The 23515-nt window shown below is 39.9% G+C and overlaps 1 protein-coding gene across 2 annotated transcripts in view; it reads right to left on the reverse strand.

Annotated features, from left to right (window-relative positions):
• Positions 1–2067: 2067 nt before the first annotated feature.
• VAMP7 (vesicle associated membrane protein 7) overlaps positions 2068–23515 on the reverse strand; it is a 56631-nt gene continuing 35183 nt past the window's right edge. Inside the window, exons 6-8 of one of the 2 annotated variants that reach the window (XM_004390919.1) lie at positions 20518–20585; positions 11418–11510; positions 2068–3976 (exon numbers count right to left, since the gene is read on the reverse strand). In XM_004390919.1, coding sequence (XP_004390976.1) covers positions 3908–3976; positions 11418–11510; positions 20518–20585 — 230 coding nt within the window. In that variant the 3' untranslated portion in view covers positions 2068–3907. The remainder of the gene's footprint in view (positions 3977–11417; positions 11511–20517; positions 20586–23515) is intronic. The other variant, XM_012559876.2, reaches the window with a different exon arrangement.

Raw genomic sequence — 23515 nt, forward strand, 5'->3', positions numbered from 1 at the left:
AGTTGTAGTAGTGAAGGATTCTATGGGCAAAAAATTGAATGACTCAGGTAGCATCAAAAGAAGATGGAAGGAATACAGAGTCACTGTACCAAAAAGAATTGGTCGACATTCAACCATTTCAGGAGGTAGCATATGATCAGGAATCGATGGTACTGAAGGAATAGGTCCAGGCTGCACTGAAGGCACTGGTGAAAAACAAGGCTCCAGGAATTGACGGAATACCAGTTGAGATGTTTCAACAAAGAAGTGCTCACTCGTCTATGCCAAGAAATTTGGAAGACAGCTACCTGGCCAAACAACTGGAAGAGATTCATATTTGTGCCCATTCCAAAGAAAGGAGATACAACTGAATGTGGAAATTATCAAACAATATAATTAATACCATACACAAGTAAAATCCAAACGCAGTTGAAGCAGTACCTGGACAGGAAACTGCCAGAAATTCAAGCTGGATTCAGAAGAGGACGTGGAACCAGGGATATCATTGCTGATGTCAGATGGATCTTGGCTGGAAGCAGAGAATACCAGAAGGATGTTGACCTGTGTTTTATTGACTATGCAAAGGCATTCAACTGTGTGGATCATAACAAATTACGGATAACATTGCGAAGAACAGGAATTCCAGAACCCTTAATGTTCTGGAACCTCTACGCAGACCAAGAGGCAGTCGTTCGAACAGAACAAGGGGATACTGCGTGCTTTAAAGTCAGGAAGGGTGTGCGTCAGGGTTGTGTCCTTTCACCATACCTATTCAGTCTGTATGCTGAGCAAATAATCTGAGAAGCTGGACTATATGAAGAAGAATGGGGCATCAGGATTGGAGGAAGACTCATTAACAACCTGCAATGTGAAGATGACAGAACCTTGCTTGCTGAAAGTGAAGAAGACTTGAAGCACTTACTGGTGAAGACCAAAGACCACAGCCTTTAGTATGGATTACACCTCAACATGAAGAAAGCAAAAATCCTCACAACTGGACCAATAAACAACATCATGATAAGTGGAGAAAAGACTGAAGTTGTCAAGGATTTCCTTTTACTTAGATCCACAATCAACACCCATGGAAGCAGAAGTCAAGAATTCAAAAGACGCATTGCACTGGGCAAATCTGCTGCAAAAGACCTCTCTAAAGTGTTAAAAAAGCAGAGTTGTCCCTTTGAGAACTAAGGTGGGCCTGACCCAAGCCATGGTATTTTCAATCACCTCATATGCATTCGAAAGCTGGACAATGAATAAGGAAGACTGAAGAAGAATGGTATGGTGTTGGTGAAGAATACTGAATATATAATGGGCTGCCAGAAGAACGAACAGGTCTATCTTGGAAGAAGTACAGTCAGAATGCTCCTTAGAAGTGAGGATGGCGAGACTCGTCTCATGTACTACGGACATACTATCAGGAGGGACCAGTCCCTGGAGAAGGACATCATGCTTGGTAGAGAGTCAGTGAAAAGCAGAAGACTCTCACTGAGATGGATTGATACAGTGGCTGCAACAATGGGCTCAAACGTAACAAAGATTGTGAGGATGACGCAGGACCGGGCATGTTTCGTTCTGTTGTACACAGGGTTGCTATGAGTCGCAACTGTCTCGACAGCACCTAACAACAAGTCTTTTACATATTTGATCTTTGCCACTTTTTTTCAGTTTAGCTAAACCTGTTTGCTACAACCAATTGTTCTCTACTGCTGCCTCATGCCTTCCTTTGAACCATCTCTTTCAGAACCTTAGATTTTTCAAATTTTTGTTCACTTAGCTGTCAATTCCTGGAGTTCTTTTTCTGTTTTATCTAAACCAGTATTTCAGGATGACTGTTGTGGAGGCTGTGTGCTCATTCCAGAATCACTCAGTTCAGCATGGCCTACATATTTTATTTCTTCCTCACTCTTCTGTGTCTTCCAGTTTTGAAGAAAACATAGCCTGAGACTGTGCTATGGATCTTTACTGAAAGGTTTCGGGTTACACTTCTTAATGTATTTTCAGCCTAAGTAAACTCTTTCATTCTGGAAACTATGGCAGAATGTCATCAGAAGAAACTAAGATTCCAGAAAGGACTTCTAAACAAGCAACTCATTGTATTAGTCTTAAGTTTTATTAATGTCCTCAGTTTGTGCATTATTTAAAACAAAACCTGTGCTTTCAAAAGCATTTTTATACATAAATAGAACAAGGAACAGTAATTGATCCCTAAAACATGCACATCAGTTTTATTCAGGTGTGTATAAGAAAGGCAAACGAGCTTTAAGCCTTTTTCTTTGGATAAAAGACATCTGGAAATTTTTATTCAGGAGTGCCAAATGTTTTTCTGAAACAAATGTGTTTTCCAATAGGAAATGCTGATTCAACTAAAATGCGTTAGTGTTGATAAAGAGGTCTGGAAGAAATGTTTGTGCTATGCATGATCAACGGGAAAAGAATTTCAGTGGTCCTAAGATATTTTTCAAATACATGAATCAGGTAGCAGGAACTGAAAGGTTTAGCTGGAAGAACAGGCACCATGAGCCAGATTATGTGGTACATCTATAGTCAAGGCACACGACCAGGCCAAACAGGCTGCTAGGTCCTACAGACTAATTTATTCTCTCACTGGGAAAACGGTCAAATGCAATATAATTTCCATTGAATGGCACTTACTGATAAATAAATGCAATCAGATCTAGGGCAGCAAATATCTTCCTTTCAGATACACACCAAAAACACATGCTTATAACAGATGCCAGAGTAGCCTAAGCAGTATGATTACAGACCAGTTTTCTTAGACTGCAGTTAAATGAATGGTAAACAATTTTGTATCGTTCCTATACATCATACTGTCTACTCTCTTTCATGTTTCACAAGGGAAATCTTCAAAACTAGGCAGATTAAAGAACTGATTACACCACAAAGGATGCTCACAACTATTATTCAACAGCAGTCAAACCCGAACGCTGGACTTGATGGTTGACTGTACTCAGTTTGTGGCCTCTCCCGGAATGGAGATTTTTTCCCAGACTACCTCCCTTCATACAGCTAAATGTGAGCACACCCACTGTGGTTCTCTTCTTTTTCTTTGGTGAGCCAGAGCAATTTGTCTCCCTACCCCCTTCACTACCCATTCTATGAACAATACAGTTGCCCTAAACATCCACAGAATAAAAAGGAATATAAAAAACACAACCTTCAACAATATTTAAACCATCATCTTCTCATATTAACTGCAATGTGGAAACAGAAGATATAAAACCAGTCATTGTGTTGTGAATGGTCAGCATATTGAACTTTGTTCCTGAATGTGAATACTAGGAGGACAAGGATATTTGTGTGTGCTTCTAAATGGGCTAGCAAAATGTTCCCCATGTGACTGAAATAAAATGTTTAATACTTTACCGGTCTGGGCTCCTAGAAACAAGCAGCACCAACAATCTGATTATAATTCCCAAGATAAGAACTATTCTCCGTTTATACTGTTTTGAAGCACCTAATAACTCTTAAACAACAACAGGCATTATGATGAGATGTTAGTAATACTATCTGTCTCTGGAATACTTTTGTGTGCACATACAAAATTCCTCCTTAACCCTAGTAGACAACTCATAAGACTGGTGATTTTCACCTTCTTGATTGCTTTGTGCAATTAAAAACAAAAATGTTTCCCTAAGTAGACAATACTAGTTACACAAACCAAAGAAACAAACGTAGCCTTTTTAAGGCTACTGCTGCAATGATAGTTCAATCTGAAGTGCACTGGGATAAACTGGTTGATGGAACAGAGATAAATCCGGAGGTATAGAATAACAGTAAAAAAATGAGACAGTGAGAAGAGCGTCGAAGAGACCGACAGATACCACCTGTCAGCAGCAAAGACTTGAGTCACATGGATTACTTTTAACTCCTTGTTCTCTCCTATCCTTGGTTAATAACTTTTTCGTTCTTATTTCTTTATACAGCTTGGCCATGTAAATCCACCACAGGCAGGAGACACAATGATATAGATGAACACCTGGAAGGAGGGGGGAAGCAGAATGGAGGCTATATGAGCAACTCTTACTGAGGCATTATTAACCATCATAAAGATTTACAAGTTACCTTCAAACTATGACTTTATTATCGACTGTTTTGTGCGGGCATTTTGTATGTAGATACATTTTTCATTATTAGAGTGATAATATATGAAAAAGCATGAGTAGGGACCCTGCATCTTGCAAGACTGTTGCCATGAACTTTTCAGTGGATAAAGACACAATAATTCTGACTACAAATCAAAGGAAAACTGATGATGCAAGTAACACTGCAAACCGCTAGTTCTATTATAAATAACGTGGTAGCTTTTTCAGTTCTATTATTGTAATTTTAAATTATATTTTTTTAAATAGTATATACTTGCTTACATTATTACATTCCAAAAAGTAGATTCATTTAAACATTAAACATTCATTTCAAACAGTGAACATCAGGTTCGCTGCAACAGTCATTTAATTTTGCTTTAAACTACAATTTCTGGAGATTTTTTAAAGTAATTGATTTCATTAAGCACATTCTTGGGGGAAAAAACAGTTATGAATTTCATGCCCCTCCAAGGGAAAAAAAAAAGTCAGTATTTTGTCTTCCCCATAAATGTTGGGGGTGGTTTATTTATACCAAATTCTGGGAATTAATGGACAGGTTAAACTACCCACATTATACTCATATATATACACGCACACGCGTGCACACACACACACACACACACACACTCAACAAATGTAAAGTTTACCAACGTGATAAAAAGTTGACTGTTACAGCTGAAATATAAGAACTTTTCAAGCTGAAGCACAAATCTATTGGCAAATATTGATATTGTATTTAGAATATTGTTCTGCATATAATAAGCAATCCATAAACATATTCTGAATTTAACAAAAATTCAGCTTCATAAATAAATTCCCAGACCAAAAGAGAAGCAAGAAGTTAAGCTCAGGAGCCTACAATGTGCCATCTGAGGATCCTGAGCAAGGGAAACGTTTAAGGCCATAGAAACTGTTTCCAATATAAAACTTATGTATCTCCAACTGCTCTTCTCTGTCAGAAGTGAAGGACCTGCTCTGAGGGACTCTGAGCAACCAACCAGTGGGGGTTGAGGAGAGGTGGAGCAGAGTTTGAGGTATTTGCTTGGAGATAACTTTGGGCTTCTGCCAACGACAAAGAGGATGGGGAAGAAAGGCAGCTTTGCTCAGCCACAAACTATCCCCAGAGGAAAGCCTTTTTGAAAGCATTTTCCCCCCTCTTAGCTAGCAGTTCTCAAATTTTTGGTCTCAAGACCTTTTTACACTCTAAAAAAATTACTGAGGACCCCAAAGAACTCCTGTTCAGGTGGGTTATAATTATCAATCTTTACCATCTTCGAAATTAAAATGGAAAAGAATTAATATGTATTTAATTCACTTGAAAGTAATGATAATAAACCCATTACATATATAAAAAGAAATACTATTTTTTTTTAAAATAACTATATTTTTGTGATGTTCAGTTTTATGTGTCAACTTGGCTAGGCTACAGTCTCCAGTTATTCAGTCAAACACTAATCTAGGTGTTGCTGTAAGGGTATTTCATAGATGTGATTAAAGCCCATAATCAGTTGACTTTAAGATTACCCTAGAAAACCTGGGTGGTTCAGAGTTAATCAGCTGAAAGGCCTTAAGAACAAAACTGAGGTTTCTCAGAGGAAGAAGAAATTCCCGCCCTACAGTTCTGGCCTGTCGTTCCCGACCAGCTGCTTTCAGACTTGCCTAGGCAGTCCCTACAATTGCATAAGCCAATTCCTTGCAATAAATCTCAATACATTATCTCCTACTGGTTCTGTTTCTCTGGTTGAACCCAGATGAACACAATTTTCAATAAAAAAAATTAGTGAGAAGATTGGCATTGTTTACCATTTTTGCAAATCTCTTTAATGTCTAGTTTAATAGAAGACAGCTGGATTCTCATATCTGCTTCTGCATTCAGTCTGTTATGCTACATTACTTTGGCTGAACAAAATTTGGTCTCAAATTTAGAAGAGAGGTAAGTATTTTTAATAGCCTTTTCAGGTATCATTCCTTGATATTAGACTTGTTGTTGCTGTTAGGTGTTATCGAGTCAGCTCTGACTCACAGGGACCCCAGGTACAACAGAAAGAAACACTGCCCAGTCCTGTGCCATCCTCACAATTGTTGCCATGCTTCAGCCCATTGTTGCAGCCACTGCGTCAATCCATCTCTTTAAGGGACTTCTTTTTCACTGACCCTGTACCTTACCAAGCATGATGTCCTTCTCCAGGGACTGATCCCTCTTGATAACATGTCCAAAGTATGTGAGACATACTCTCACCATCCTGGCTTCTAAGGAGCATTCTGGTTGTACTTCTTCCAAGACAGATTTGCTCCTTCTTTTGGCAGTCCATGGTATATTCAATATTCTTCTCCAGCATCACAATTCAAAGGCATCCATTCTTCTTCAGTCTTCCTTATTCGTCGTCCAGCCCTCACATGCATATGAGGCAATTGAAAACACCATGGCTTGGGTAAGGCGCGCCTTAGTCTTCAAGGTGACATCTTTGCTTTTCAACACTTTAAAGAGATCTTTCCCGGCAGATGCGCCCAATACAATGCGTCATTTGATTTCTTGACTACTGCTTCCATGGGTGTTGATTGTGGATCCCAAGAAAAATGAAATCCTTGACAACTTCAATCTTTTCTCCGTTTATCATGATGTTGCTTATTGGTCCAGTTGTGAGGATTTTTGTTTTCTTCATGTTGAGGTGTAATCCATACTGAAGGCTGTGGTCTTTGATCTTCATCAGTTAGTGCTTCGAGTCTTCTTCACTTTCAGCAAGCAAGGTTCTGTCATCTGCATATTGCAGGTTGTTAATGAGTCTTCCTCCAATCCTGATGCCCCATTCTTCTTCATATAGTCCAGCTTCTCGGATTATTTGCTCAGCATACAGACTGAATAGGTATGATGAAAGGACACAACCCTGACGCACACCCTTCCTGACTTTAAACCACGCAATATCCCCTTGTTCTGTTCGAACGACTGCCTCTTGATCTATGTACAGGTTTCTCATGAGCACAATTAAGTGTTCTCGAATTCCCATTCTTCACAACGTTATCCATAATTTGTTATGATCCACACAGTCGAATGCCTTTGCATAGTCAATAAACACAGGTCAACATCTTTCTGGTATTCTCTGCTTTCAGCCAGGATCCATCCGATATCAGCAGTGATATCGCTGGTTCTAAGTCCTCTTCTGAATCCAGCCTGAATTTCTGGCAGTTTCCTGTCGATACACTGCTGCAGCTGCTTTTGAATGATCTTCAGCAAAATTTTACTTGTATGTGATACTGATAATGTTCAGTAATTTCCGCCTTCGGCTGGATCACCCTTCTTTGGAATGGGGATAAATATGGATCGCTTCCAGTCGGTTGGCCAGGCAGCTGTCTTCCAAATTTCTTGGCATAGACGAGTGAGCACTTCCAGCACTGCATCTGTTTGCTGAAACATCTCAACTGGTATTCCATCAATTCCTGGAGCCTTGTCTTTCGCCAATGCCTTCAGTGCAGCTTGGACTTCTTCCTTCAGTACCATCGGTTCCTGATCAGACGCTACCTCCTGAAATGGTTGAACGTCAACCAATTCTTTTTGGTATAGTGACTCTGTATTCCTTTCATCTTCCTTTGATGCTTCCTGCATCGTTTTAGTATTTTCCCGGTAGAATCCTTCACTACTGCAACTCGAGTCTTGAATTTTTTCTTCGGTTCTTTCAGCTTGAGAAATACCAAGCGTGTTCTTCCTTTGTGGTTTTCTATCTCCAGGTCAATGCACATGTCATTATAATACTTTACTCTGTCTCCTTTAGCTGCCCTTTGAAATCTTCTGTTCAGTTCTTTTACTTCATCATTTCTTCCTTTGCTTTAGGTACTCAACATTCAAGAGCAAGTTTCAGAGTCTCTTCTGACATCCATTTTGGTCTTTTCTTTCTTTCTTGTCTTTTTAATGACCTCTTGCTTTCTTCATGTATGATGTCCTTGATGTCATTCCACAACTCGTCTAGTCTTCAGTCATTTGTGTTCCATGCATCAAATCTATTTTCGACATGGTCTCTAAATTCAGGTGACTCAAGGTCATACTTTGGCTCTCGTGGACTTGTTCTAATTTTCTTCAGTTACAACTTGAACTTGCATATGAGCAATTAATGGTCTGTTCCACAGTCAGCCCCGGCCTTGTTCTCACTGATGACATTGAGCTTTTCCATAGTCTCTTTCCACAGATGTGGTCGATTTGATTCCTGTGTATTCCATCCGGCGAGGTCCACGTGTATAGTGACCATTTATGTTGCTGAAAAAGGTATTTGCAATGAAGACGTCATTGGTCTTGTAAAATTCTATCCTGCGATCTCCAGCATCGCTTCTATCACCAAGGCCATATTTTCCAACTACCAATCCTTCTTTGTTTCCAACTTTCGCATTCCAATCTCCAATAATTATCAACACATCCTGATTGCATGTTTGATCAATTTCAGACTGCAGAAGTTGGTAAAAATCTTCAATTTCTTCATCTTTGGCCTTAGCGGTTGATGTGTAAATTTGAGTAACAGTTGTATTAACTAGTCCTCCTTCTAGGCGTATAGATATTATCCTATTACTGACAGCGTTGTACTTCAGGATACATCCTGAAATGTTCTTCTTGACGGCAAATGCAACATCATTCCTCTTCAAGTTGCCATTCTCAGCAGTAGACCATGACTGTCCGATTCAAAACGGCCAATACCAGTCCATTTCAGCTCACTAATGCCTAGGATACTGATGTTTATGCGTTCCATTTAATTTTTGACGATTTCCAATCTTCCCAGATTCAGACTTCGTACATTCCACATTCCAATTATTAATGGATGTTTGCACCTGTTTCTTCTCATTTTGAGTCGTGCAACATCAGCAAATGAAGGTCCCGAAAGCTTTACTCCATCCACGTCATTAAGGTCGACTCTACTTTGAGGAGGCAGCTCTTCCCTAGTCATATTTTGAGTGCTTTCCAACCTGAGGGGCTCATCTTCTGGCGCTATATCAGACAATGTTCTGCTGCTATTCATAAGGTTTTCCCTTGCTCATTCTTTTCAGAAGTAGACTGCTGGGTCCTTCTTCCTAGTCTGTCTTAGTCTGGAAGCTCAGCTGAAACCTGTCCTCCATGGGTGACCCTGCTGGTATTTGAATACCGGTAGCATAGCTTCCAGCATCAAAGCAACACGCAAGCCCCCATAGTACGACAAACTGACAGACATGTGAGGGGATGTTAGACTACAACTCAACAAATGGTAGTTTCTTTAGCTATAATATCTGAAACCACATCAATGCAATAGACTTTTTGAACTCAGTTATATTAAAATACACCCTCTATCTTGCACTTTAAAGGAGCTCTGGTGGTACAACGGTTAAGTATTCAGCTGACAGCCAAAAGGTTGGCAGTTGAAACCCACCCAGGGTTCTGTGGGAGAAAGACCTGGCAATCTGCTCTTGTAAAGATTACAGCCTAGAAAACCCTACGGGGTATAGTTCTACTCTGTTGTAAGTCGAAACTGACTCAACGGCACACAACAACAACACCAACATCTTGCACTTTAAGTGGCTCTTTTCCTGTGCAAGACTTCGTATCATCATGGGGTGGTCATCTGGAAAACACTGATTCATTAAAAGTTATGCCAATCTTCCAAATGCTGATACATTTCATTACACAATATCACGAAAATCACATTCTTTAATATCACCATCAATCTCATCAGTAAAGTCTTTAAGATTTGGGAAGTGGTGAAGTTCCCAATATTGAAAACAAATTTTCCAAATCGCCACTTCTTGCCTGCAAGCTTGAATTTTATTATTGGCTACAACCAGTGCCAGTTTTTCCTTGAAGTGACTGAATTTGTTCATTTCTGAGAAAATGTCTGCCTGATAACCAAGTCTGAAAACGCACACTTCGTTATTCTTTCAAGTGACAATGATGCTCCATGAAAAAAGCCCTCAGAACTCAAACAATTGTACGATTGTTTTCCCTCGAGATTTAACAAAGACTTTTTACTGCTTCATCAAGGACATCCTTAAACGAAACTGGCATTTTCTTTTACTGTGAGTGTGTGTGATAAAGAAGTACAATTTGGTGTCACTGCCTTGATTCACTCTAAGGTGCCCAAGTTTTACCTACCACTACTTTTGCACGATCAGTGTAAATGTCAACACTGTGACAAAGAAAATCATGTCTCTGTATTAAGAAAAATAGTACTGACTTCATGAATCCTCTGACAGGATCTTAGGAACCCCCATAGGTTCACAGATCACACTTTGAAAACCACTGCCTTAGATCATTATGGAGATTCCCAGCTAGTCTGACCTGTTTCCCATCCAGAAAGCATGAAGGGAAACGCTCCAAGTTCCCTATAGAGCCCCACAGTCACGTCCCCTGATTTATGTTAATATTAGTAAATCGAATGTATTACGTATTAAAAGAATACCACATAATGACCTATTAGGATTTATCCCAGTAATAAAGGATACTTCATCATAAATACATTTGTTAATGTACTCCAATACATTAATATTAAAGGTTAGTTAATGTACTCTAATACATTAATATTAAAGGTTAATAGTCACATTATCAATTCAATGGATACAGGAATATCATCTTCTAAAATTCAATACCCATTCCTGATAAAAACTGTTAGTAATCTAGCATTAAAAGTAAAACTTATTAAGTTGACAATACAAATCTAACAAGAATTCATATTGTAAATATCATTTTTAAAAATGAAATATTAGAAGCATTCCCACTGAAGTCAAGAACTGGGTAAAAATGCCCACCGATACCACAGTTATTCCACATTGTTAGTAAATACAAAATATATATATAATTCGGTAAGATAAAATTATTAACGGGTGATATAATGTACCTGGAGGAGGGGTCAGTAGACTACAGCCTGTGGCCTGTGAGCTAAGAATGGTTTTTACGTTTTTAAAGGTTTGTTTAAAAAAGAATAATATTGTGACAGAAACCATATGTGGCCCAAAGCATAAAATATTTATTATCTGGCCCTTTACAGAACATATACTGACCCTGACCTACAGTATACATAAGAATCAACTGATAAATTATTAGATCTAATAAGACAGTTATTTCAAGGTCACAAGATAGAAAATGTATTAGAAAATAAAAAGACAGAAAATAGAATCTATTAGAAAATGGAAATAGAATATATACAATCAATTGTGGAGTTTAAACACAGATATTTCATAGTGACTTCAGAGGAAAGCTACTGCCTAGTCATGTGCTTCACCATTAACAGATATATATAGTTCATTTCATACCACTAATCAATGAGATCAATAGTTGATTTTTTTAAAGATGGAAAAAAGAAAACACGCATTAAAAGGCCAAAAACTTACAATTGATACAATGATGATGATAATAGTGAGCTTGAGATTCTTCATACACATGGCTCGGGCAAGATTTCTGCTGGTTGTTTTGAAGGTGACAGACTAGAAACAAAGAACGAATTGTTTGATCCCTGGCATTGACTCAATGATTCATTTGCAGTAACACTTTGCCAAAATTTCACTTTCATTAATTCTCTTTAAGTACCAGTGTTCTTTGTCCCTGCCCTCTCTTCACAAGTAGAAACTGGCCATTCATAATCACGAGTTCTCAAAAGCAAGACTCTTCCCGAACTGTCATAAGTAGTATGAGCCTACCAAAAGGGCTTCCTTCTTTTTTGTCCTCTGCTGGTGGCACAGGGGTTAAAGCACTCAGTTGCTAACCAAAAGGTTGGTGGTTCAAACCCATCAGCCCCTCTGCAGGAGAAAGATGTGGCAGTTTGCTTCCATAAAGATTTACAGCCTTGGAAACCCTACTGGGCAGTTCTACTCCATCCTATAGGGTTGCTAGGAGTTGGAATTAACTCGACAGCAGTGGGTTTGGTTATTTTTTGTTTTACTGTGGCAAGGCACCTGATGCCAAACGCCAGAAGTGGTTCTCCCTGCCAGTGGAGACGCCTTTTCTTCTTTTCACTTTCAACACGAAAGGCTATTAAGTCTATTGGCTGCAAACACATGTGCCTGTTCTGCCCAGTATATTTCTGAGATTTTGAACCATAAAAACTTGTTTGGAATATATAGGGAGAAATGTATTTATTTGTGTCAGGGTCAAAAACCATAAAACTTCATTCCTTCATTTCATTCCTTATTCATTTCCTTTTGCATCATAAAATTTTCAGTATCTACTGAATCATTCCCACCAGGACACAAACAGCTTAAAACAAACAAGAAAACTCCTTTATAGCCCAGTAATTCCACTCCTAGGTATATCCAACAGAAATGCATATACAAATTCACCAAAAGACACATACAAAAATGTTTCTAACAGAACTATTCATCTTACCTCAAAACTAAAAACTACCCAAATACTCATCAACGGTAGAATGTATACGCAAACTGTGGTATATTCACACGGTGGAATACTATACAGCACTGAGAACACTCTACCACTACACACAAAAATGCAGATGACTCTCACAAACAATAACTGTGAGCAAATGAAGCTTGACACAAATAGAGCACATCCTATACCTTCAGTAATACGGTGTGAAAAGTTAGTACAATGGTTACCCTTGTAAGGGAGTAGTGACAAGAAGAGGGCAGAAGGTGGGTTTCTGGGGTGCTGGTCAAATTCTAGGTTTAATCTGGGTGTTGGTTCCATGGACACTGTGATGGTTACTCCTATGTGTCAACTTGGCTAGGCTATGATTCTCTGGTTTGGCAGACATTGCTCTTCCATAATATAATATAATCACCTCCATGATGTGATCTGGTGTGATTATACAATCAGATGAAAGAGGAGTTTCCTTGGGGGTCTGGCCTGTCTCCAGTATATAAATGGATGTTATGGCAGAGCTCTCTCCTTCTCTCGACCCTGCACTCTTCTCGTTGCCTGACTGCTGGATCTTGGGACATAAGCCTGTAGAAGTCTCCGGCCTGCTGCCTGACCTGCAGATTTTGGATTCGCTAACTCCTGCAACCACGTGTGCCTGACCCACAAATTTGGCACTTGCCAGCCCCCCTAATTGCACAAGCCATTTCCTCACAATTGCGGGAGCCATTTCCTTGAAGTAAATCTCTCTATATATATTTATATATACACTTCACTGGTTTTGGTCCTCTAGAGAACCTAGACCACGACAGGCATGTTGACTTTTTGAAAATACACAAAACTATACACTTGAGATTGATGCACTTTTCTGTATGTATGTTCTACCTAAATAAATTGTTTTTTTAAAAAAAAAACACTCCCTTAGAGACTGGAACACTTATACACTGTTGGTGAGAATGTAAAATGGTACAACCACTTTGGAAATCGATCTGGCGCTTCCTTAAAAAGCAAGAAACAGAAGTACCATACGATCCAGCTATCCTGCTCCTTGGAATATATCCTAGAGAAATAAGATCCGTCACACGAATAGATATATGCACACCCATGTTCACTGCACCACTGTTCACAATAGCAAAAAGATGGAAACAACCTAGCTGCCCATCAACGGATGACTGGATAAACAAATTATAGTATATCCACACAATGGAATACTACGCAATGATAAAGAACAACGATGAAGCCATGAAACATCTTATAACATGGAGGAAGCTGGAGGTCATTATGCTGAGTGAATTTAGTCAGTCACAGAGGGACAAATATTGTATAAGACCACTATTATAAGAACTCAAGAAAAGGTTTAAACACAGAAGAAAACATTCTTTGATGGTTACAAGGGTGGGGAGGGAGGTAGAGGGGTATTCACTAACTAGATAGTAGACAAGAATTATCTTAGGTGAAGGGAAGGACAGCACACACTACAGGGGAAGTCAGCACAACTGGACTAAACCAAAGCTAAAGTTTCCTGAATACAACCAAATACTTTGAAGGACAGAGTAGCAGGGGCAGGGGTCTGGGGACCATGCTTTCAGGGGACATCTAGGTCAACTGGCATAACAAAGTTTGTTAAGAAAATGTTCTGCATCCTACTTTGGTGAGTGGCATCTGGGGTCTTAAAAGCTAGCACATGGCCATCTAAGATACATTGATTGGTCCCAACCACCTGGAGTAAAGGAGAATGAAGAACGCCAGAGTCACAAGGAAAGTATTAACCCAAGAGACAGAAAGGGCCACATAAACCAGAGACACCATCAGCCTGAGACCAGAAGAACTAGATGGTGCCCGGCTACCACCAATGACCGCCCTGACAGGGAACACAACAGAGACTCCCTGATGGAGCAGGAGAAAAGACGGGGTGCAGAACTCAAATTCTAGTAAAAAGATCAGACTTACTTAATGGTCTCACTGAGACTGGAGGGACCCTGGAAGACACAGACCCCGGACTCTCTGTCAACCAAGAACTAAAACAATTCCCGAGGCCAACTCTTCAGACAAAGATTGGACTGGACTGTGGGACATAAAATGATACTGGGGAAGAGTGTGCTTCTTAGCTCAAGTAGATACATGAGACTAAATGGGCAACTCCTGTCTGGAGGTGAGATGAGAAGGCAGAAAGGGTTAGGAGCTGGTTGAATAGACATGGGAAATCAGGGGTGGAAAGAAGGAGTGTGCTGTCACAGTATAGGGAGAGCAATTAGGGTTACATAACAATGTATGTATAAATTTCTGTATGAGACTGATTTGAATTGTAAACGTTCACTTAAATTACAATTAAAAAAAAAAAACACTCCCTTCACTGCACATTCATCTCCAGCCACCTTCACAAGTATCTCGAATGGAGTGGCTGGCCCCTGAGTTTCACTTGATGCAGACAACCAGGATACTATGTGAAAGGGGCGGGGGGGTAAAGGTGTTACTTGAGAAAGAAAAACTGAACGTGGTCCTAACTTCTAAGTGAGTATATACTAAATACCAAAACTGATTATATTTAGCCCTAAATATACACATTGGATAAGTCATACGAGGAGAACCAGAGGCTAAAAAGGAGGAAAAAAGGCTAAGCAATGAGAGCAAATAGCTCTTTAATGAAATAAAAGTAACACAGTGTGATGGTTAAGATTGTGTGTCAACTTGGCTGGGCCATGATTCTCAGTGTTTTAATGTAATCACTCCCATGATTGAATATACCATGAGTAGCCAATCAGATGAAAGGGAGTCTCCTTGGGGGTGTGGCCCGAATCTGTATATAAGCAGACGTTCTGGCTTTTTGCTCTCTCTGGATCCTGTGGCTGCCTCCTGTCATCTCATCTCCCGTTCTTGAGACTTGAGCTGTCAGCTTATCTGCCGAACCTGGGATTCGTCGATCTGCACAGCCTGTGAGCAGGAGCCCTGCTCTCTGACCTGCCGATCTTGGGCTTGCCAGCTTCTGCGGCTGGGTGACTTGGGAGAGGCCTCTATCCTGATCCACGGACTTGGGATTTTCTAGCCTCTACAATCGCGTGAGCTGTTTCCTTGATATAATCTCTCTCTATATATATATGTATTTATACACTTTACTGGTTTTGCTTCTCTAGAGAGCCCAGCCTAAGACACACAGTAAACAAGAGAATACTAAAAAAAATCTAACAAGTATCCTTGGATACAAGACATCATTGCACTGATTTAAAATAACGTCATAAGTTAAGTGACATGAATAAGGAAAAATTACAGAAGAGAACACAATATTTCACAAGATAGATACAGTTAAAAATATGACTGGCGTACTTAAAAAAACTATAAATATCACAGAACTATATGTGCTATTTATAAACAGAACATAAATAGCTGCAAGCAGATTCTATGTGAACTTGAAAAATTCTCCCAGAAAAAAGAGCAAAATATCTAGGATGGAAATTATGAAAGCAAGCCTCAGATACATGGAAAACTGACCAAGCAAATCCAGGACTGATTTATACAATCAACAAATATTTAACAAGTGTCTACTACGTACCTGCTGCTGATTTAGGTATATACTAGCAGTTGCAGGGCAGAAGACAGCCAAAAGAGAAGAATTAAGAATCAAATCAATATTTGAACACTGAAAAAAAATCACCTGTTTCATACCAGTTAGGCTATAAAGAACAAGTGTTACACCTTCACAAAGCATCCCTTGGGGCTGTGTGTTGGGCGGGGGCATAAGGGGAAGAGCATAAGAAAAAGATTTAAAAAAAAAATCCCTGTGAGAATGACAAAGGCAAGCTGCCCAGCCTGATGGCATCTTTGATCCATGCTGACAGTTTCATGTATATGTTCCTGTCAGGAGCCATGGGGGACTTGTGAGTCCTATACTTCTGTAGTGGACTGAATGGTGGCCCCGAAGATATGTTTATGTCCTAATCCCTAAAACCTGTGAATGTGACCATATATGGAAAAAGGGTCTCTATAGATGTGATTAAGGATCTTGAGATGAGATCATTCTGGATTATCCAAGTGAACCCTAAATGCCATTACAAGTGTCCTTATAAAAGAGAGACAAAGGGCGATTTGACTATACACAGAAGAGGAGAAGGTGATGTGAAGATGGAGGCAGAGATAGGAGGATGTGGCCACAAGCCCAGGAATGCCTGGAGCCACCAGCAACTGGAGAAGCCAAGGAAGATCCTCCTCCAGAGACAGCACAACCATAATGACACCTTGATTTTGGACTTCCTGTCTCCAGCACTGCTTGGGCAAGTGTTACAAGGCTCTTTACCTCCACTAATAAGTGTCCAGAGGCACCCTACTCCACCAGTAAGGCTCTGCATGAAGGCACTCAGCTTTCTTGCTCCATGGGCTGGGAGGCCCACCGCACCATCTCCTGCCGGTCGCCTGCTTCTGCTGCTTCTGCTGCCATTTCCCTGCTGCTGCTTCTCGCCATCTCCGAGGTTACAGCTCTGTCTCCTGGGTCTAGGGGGTTCTTAGCACAGGGGCCCGGGTCCAAAGGACACACTGTACTCCCAGCTCTTCTTTCTTGGTGGTAGTGAGGTCCCTTCCCTGTCCGCCTCTGGTATGGCTCATTTTAAGCCTAGTGGGTTGGCAAAACTGACCAACCCCCTCGTTAGGATTCCATAAACCTTATTTGCATGCTCCCACCCCCACAAGGGTTTCATGCACCTTATTTGCATTATTATCAAGCTGTCCAATTCCCGTGGTGGGCCACAAACACCTTATTTGCGTAGTCTCACCCAATCATTTGGTGGGAGTTACAAGACCATGGCTAGAAAGGCCATATGAAAGTGATCCATCACACTGCACATTGTTTGGGACATAGCAAAGGACTATTTTGAGATAGGCTATAATAAATTAAGAATGTATATTGTAATCTCTAACCACTAAAATTACAAAAGGCTACAACTAAAAAAACAATAGAGGCAATAAAATGAAATAATTTTTTAAATACTTGAGTGATCAAAGAAAGGAAAAGAGGAACAAAGTGGATGGGGCAAATAAGAAGCAAAGAACGAGACAGCATATTTAAATCCAACTCTACCAGTATTTACATGGTATGTAAATGTAATAAATACTTTAATTATAAATATACTGCGTATGTTCAAAAAGGTAGAGGAAGCATGCAAATGTCAAGGAGACACGTGGAAAATATAAAAAAAGATCCAAATCAAACTTGCAGAGACAAAAAATAACAAGCTTATTCTAAAACATAAATGGGAATACAAAGGACCTAAAATAGTTAAGACAATTTTGGAGAAGAACATAGTTGGAAGACTTACACTACCTAACTTCAAGAATTACTATAAAGCTACGGTAACCAAGATTGTATTGTACTGACATAAGGATAGACAAATAGATCAGTGGAACAAAATAGAGAATTCAGAAATAAAGCCACAGAGAATAGATAAACACATTTGGTAGGTATATTCATACAATGGAACAGCGCAAATCAATAAAAAAGAAAAAAACTATTATAACATTCAACAACATGGATGAATCTCACCAGGATAATGGTGAGAGAAAGATGCTAGACACAAACGAGTACATATGATTCCATTTCTATAAATTTCAAGAATAGGAAAAACATACTTATGGTGATATAACTCAGAAAAATGGTTACCTCTGTTGGGGATTATTAAATAGAAGGGGACTGGAAATTTTTTTATATCTTGATCTGGGTGGTGCTTACACGGTATATATGTAGGTAAAAATAATTGAGTTGTACACTTAAAGGCAATACACTTCATATATTTTACTGTACGTATGTTATTACTGAATAAAGAGAGGAACCTGTTTATTCATCAGTACCTTTTGCTATTCTGGATTATGCAGTCAACAAAATAAGATGACTTTCATTTGGGAAATACAGACTATACTAGTACTGGTCAGACACAGACCATTCCAGCTAAATAGGGTAATCTTCAGGGATTAAGAATAGTTAAGAGATGGGCTGGAAGTACCAAATGAATTGGTCCGCAGAGCTTGAACCAGATACTTCTTTGCCACCCTGGCAATAGGTCATAAAGTGAGCTCTAGAACCTCTGTATAGTGCAACCTTTATGCCAATTACCACATACTTTGATGAAAAAACTATTTACTAAACCACTACAACATCCAGTATTTTGCTCATTCTCCTAAAACCTGTTGTTACAATGGCATTCGACTGCGTGGATCATAACAAATTATGGATAACGTTGTGAACTGGAATTCCAGAACACTTAAGTTTGCTCATAAGGAACCTGTACATAGATCAAGAGGCAGCCATTCAAGCAGAACAAGGGGAAACTGTGTGGTTTAAGGTCAGGAAAGGTGTGTGTCAGGGTTGTATCCTTAAACCATACTTATTCAACCTGTATGCTGAGCAAATAATCTGAGAAGCTAGACTATAAGAATGGGGCATCAGGATTGGAGGAAGATTGACTAACAACCTGTGATATGCAGACGACACAACCTTGATTGCTGAAAGTAAAGAGGACTTGAAGCACTTGCTGATGAAGATCAAGGACTACAGCCTTCAGTACGGATTACACCTCAACACAAAACAAAAATCCTCACAACTGAATGAATAAGCTACATCATGATAACCGGAGAAAAAATTGAAGTTGTCAAGGATTTCATTTTACTTGGATCCACAATCAATACCCATGGAAGCAGCAGTCCAGAAATCAAACGATGCATTGCATTGGGCCAATCTGCTGTAAAAGACCTCTTTCAAGTGTTAAAAAGCAAAGATGTCACCTTGAAGACTAAGGTGTGTCTGACCCAAGCCATGGTGTTTTCAATCGCCTCATATGCATGTGAAAGCTGGACAAGGAATAAGGAAGACTGAAGAAGAATTGATGCCTCTGAATTGTGGAGTTGGCAAAGAATACTGAATTTACCATGGACTGCCAGAAGAATGAACAAATTTGTCCTGGAATGCTCCTCAGAAGCGAGGATGGCGAGACTTCGCCTCACATACTTTGGACATGTTGTCCGGAGGGATTAGTCCCTGGAGAAGGACATCAAAGAGAGTCAGCAAAAAAGAGGAAGACCCTCAATGAAATGGACTGACACAGTGGCTGCAACAATGGGCTTACGCATGGTGACGATTGTGAGGATGGCACAGGACCACACAGTGTTTCGTTCTGCTGTACGTGGGGCTGCTATGAGTCGGAACCAACCTGACGGCACAGAACAACACTTACGTACTAGACCTTGTGTTAAGTAATTTGCATGCATTATCTGATCTAATCCTCACAACGCTCTGAGGTAGGTGCATCTCCAACTTACAGATGAAGGTAACTGAGGCACAGAGTGGTTAAGTAACTTACCTAACATCACAAAACTTTTAAGTGGCAGAGATGGGATTCAAACCAAGGCAGCCTGGCTTTACAGCTAGTGCTCTTAACCACCGCGTTCCAGCTGTGAGTCACAACGAACACAGTCAACTGCTGATCAGTTTCTAGGTGTATACTCTGCATTTAAATTTGTAATTGTGTAGACCCAAATTGTAACCGATCTCTGTCCTCCTCCTTTCACCTCGTATCTATCATCTTTCCTCAAAACTTTCATCGAGTAACCAGATGGAAAATGAAAAGACACATGTAACTGTAACATAAGCTAGTCACAGAGACACATTGCTTGCTTGAAGGCTCATTGGTCCTTCCCATATCGTGCCACGTGCTTGATACACGGAAAGCTCAAGCTTCACAGTAAGCAAGAAAGTGACTGAACTGTCCATTTTTCAAGATTCATAGTGGATCACAACTGGCCAGCATATTTATTTGTTTCAGAAATGTTGTACAAATTTGCACAGGGAACAGACTAACACACGCAACTGAGGTACTCAATGTAGGCATCAATCCAAAGCTTAAAAAAAGTGCTTCTGTACAGTAAATACATTTTCCAAACCAAAGTGTCCTTACTGGCTATTAATGATAATGGCTTTTTCTATGCCTTATCATTATCCTTACTATTACAATTTAATCACATATGGAGATGGGAAAGGGAAAAAATACCCCAAAGTATTGAATTCAAGGCATTTCTCTATTATGTTAGCCATCAACTGCAGTTTCTCTACTTTAAATCTTGAAAAATATCGCACTCCATACTTACTGAATCCACAAGGTTTTCTGTTTTGTCTATCAATAATTCCAATCTTTCTCCACGTTGAGCTACCAGATCTGAAAATAATAGAAAAACAGAAAAGATCATGCTTTACATTATAGATCTAGCATTTATTTTTGTCTTTGTTTTAAGCCAAATCTGATTTTTATTACGCTTGATATTCTTGACAACTCATGTTTATTACAGAAGCACTCACACTTTTAAGTCATAAAAGACTTTAGTTAAGCTTACCAATTCAGTAGAGATTGGAGAATTTTTTCTATAAAGGGCTAGATACTAAATATTTTAGGCTTTGGTGGGTCATAGAGTCTCTGCTGCAACTACTCAACTTTGCTAGACATAGACAATATGTAAATGAATGGGCATGGCTGGCTTCCAATCGAACTTCATGTAGAAAAACAAGCAGGAGACCAGATTTGGCTCAAGGGCTTTAGTTTGCAATTCCCTGAATTAAAGGTACAATCTGAGTTTAAAAAAAGAGGGGGGGGACCCCCAAATAAGTAAGAGATAGACACTTCCAGAATAACAGCACAAGGAGCTCTGCAAACCCTCTCCCAAGAAAATAGTCATAACTGGTGAAAATTATAAAACAATAAAAGCCATTTAAAGTCTCTGGAAATTGTGCATGTCCTAAGGGCATACATTAAAAGGAGAAAAATTTAAACAAGAAAACTAATTCTCAGTAAGAACAAGTCTGTGGCATTTGAACCATGATCTGCTCCCTCCTTCCCACCCACACCTCAGTGAGAAAGAAACTTTATTCCTGGTGAGTGCAGCCAAGAACATGGTGCTCCCTCTCCCCCAGCTCCCAGTCAAGGGCTATTGTTTCTTCTCAAGAGGGGCAGGTCACCAGCATTTCTCATCTCACCCCCCATCTCCATGTTGGCGAAGCTCCATTGTAGGCAAGAGCAGCCTAGATGTCTGGGGTTCCCTTTCCCTACTCAGCCACCAATTCATAGGGTGGAAGCTCTACCCCAGGTGTGGCAGGCTGAGAATACTGAGCTCTGACTGACCCTGTCCCAACTCACTCATAAATTCACTAGACATGCTCAAGACTAGATGTGAGGTACCACACTGGGGGAGGCAAGCCACCCCCACTCAGTGCCCCACTGGAAAAGCAAAGGTGTCACTGAGAGAAGTGGGACATTGTCCCCACTACACCTCCAGAGTGGTGGCTCAGATACTTTGTCCAGGGAGGAAAGACAAGCCGTAACAACAGAGAGGTCTCCCTAAGGGGACTGACTTTATTTGGCAGGGAGTATGCAGAAGTTCAAGCCAAAGGGTGCTGACAAAAACAATGGAGATTTTGAAGGTAAGTAATTAAGAGGAGGCTGGTAGCTTCATGATAGCAACAAAACCGCATACAGCTAAAAGTTTAACAGGATCAGGGAAAGAGACAGCTAACAAGAGCCCTCCTAGGGTTGGAACAAACCTCAAAGACTGCCCCTGCAACAGCCAGAATTTAATTGGATCAGACTGTAGAGGAATTTATATCTCAAGGCATTGTAAAAAAGAATAGAGCGATCAGCCTCCAATTGGTGGAGGTCAACAGCTGAGTGAGATGCCAACAGACCAGCTAGAAGCTTAACAGGGAGATCAGGGAAAGAGACACTCAAAGAGAGCCTTGTCATCCCAGGGTGACTGTGAGCATACCCAAGGCTGCTCCCTCCAAGGAGTCACATCAGAGGCTGCATACTACAAAGGAAATAGACTTCCCTGAAAAAGTCTAGCCCAGACATTAAACAAACGAACAATAACAAGCCCTGGGGGCAGGTGGGAATCAGTAGCCAGAATTGTTGTATTATCTAAAATGTCCAGTTTTCAACAAAAATTTATGAGACATAAAAATAAACAGGAAAGTGTGACGTGGAGCGGGGGGGCAATAAAAACTGACTTAGAGAGGGCCCAGCTGTTGGAATTAGCAGACAAAGATTTCAAAGCAGCCATTACAAATACGTTCACAGAACTAAAGGAAACCATGCTGAACAACGTAAAGGAAGGCATTATGACAATGTCACAGCAAATATAAAATATCAATAAAAAGAAAGAAATTATAAAAGGGATCCAAATGGAAATTCTGGAGCTGGAAAGTATAATAATGAAAATAAATTCACTAGACATGCTCAAGACTAGATGCGAGCTGCCAGAAAAAAGAATCAGTGGACTTGAAGACAGATTGATAGAGATTATGCAATCTGAAGAGTAGAGAGAAAAACACAGTTCTACTCTGACATACATGGGGTTGCCATGAATCAGAATAAACTCAATGGCAAGTGGTTTAATATTCCGTTGTATATACATATCACATTCTGTTTATCTGTTCATTTGTTGATGGACATTTAGGTTGTTTCCACTTTTTGGCTATCGTGAATAGTGCTGCAATGAACACTGGTGTACAGGTTTCTGTTTGCATTCTTGCTTTCAATTCTTTTGGGTATATACCTAGGATTGGGATTATTGTGTCATGTAACAGCTCTATGTTTAACTTTTTGAGAAACTGCCGAATTCCCACCAGCAATGGATGAGGGTTCCCATTTCTCTACATCCTCACTGACACTTGTTATTTTCAGTTTTTTTGATCATAGTCATTCTAGTGGGGGTGAGGTGGTATCTCATGGTGGTTTTGATTTGCATCTTCCTAATGACTAATGGTGTTAAGCATCTTTTCATGTGCTTGTCAGCCATCTGTATATCCTCTTTGGTGAAATTCACATCCTTTGTCCATCGTTTGACTGGGTTGTTTGTCTTTTTGTTGTTAAGCTGTAGGAGTTCTTCATATACTCTGGATATTAAACCCTTATCAGATATAGGGTTCCCAAAATCTTTCTCCCAATCTGTAAGTTGTTTCTTCACTTTGTTGATATGGTCAGTTGATTTTTGAAAAGGGTGCCAAGACCACCCAATGGGGCAAAAATAGTCTTTTCAATAAGTTGTGCTGGCACAATTAGATATTCACATGCAAGAGAATTAAACTAGATCCATTCCC

Source organism: Trichechus manatus, unplaced genomic scaffold (assembly GCF_000243295.1).
Source record: "Trichechus manatus latirostris isolate Lorelei unplaced genomic scaffold, TriManLat1.0 scaffold00354, whole genome shotgun sequence".
Taxonomy (NCBI): domain Eukaryota; kingdom Metazoa; phylum Chordata; class Mammalia; order Sirenia; family Trichechidae; genus Trichechus; species Trichechus manatus.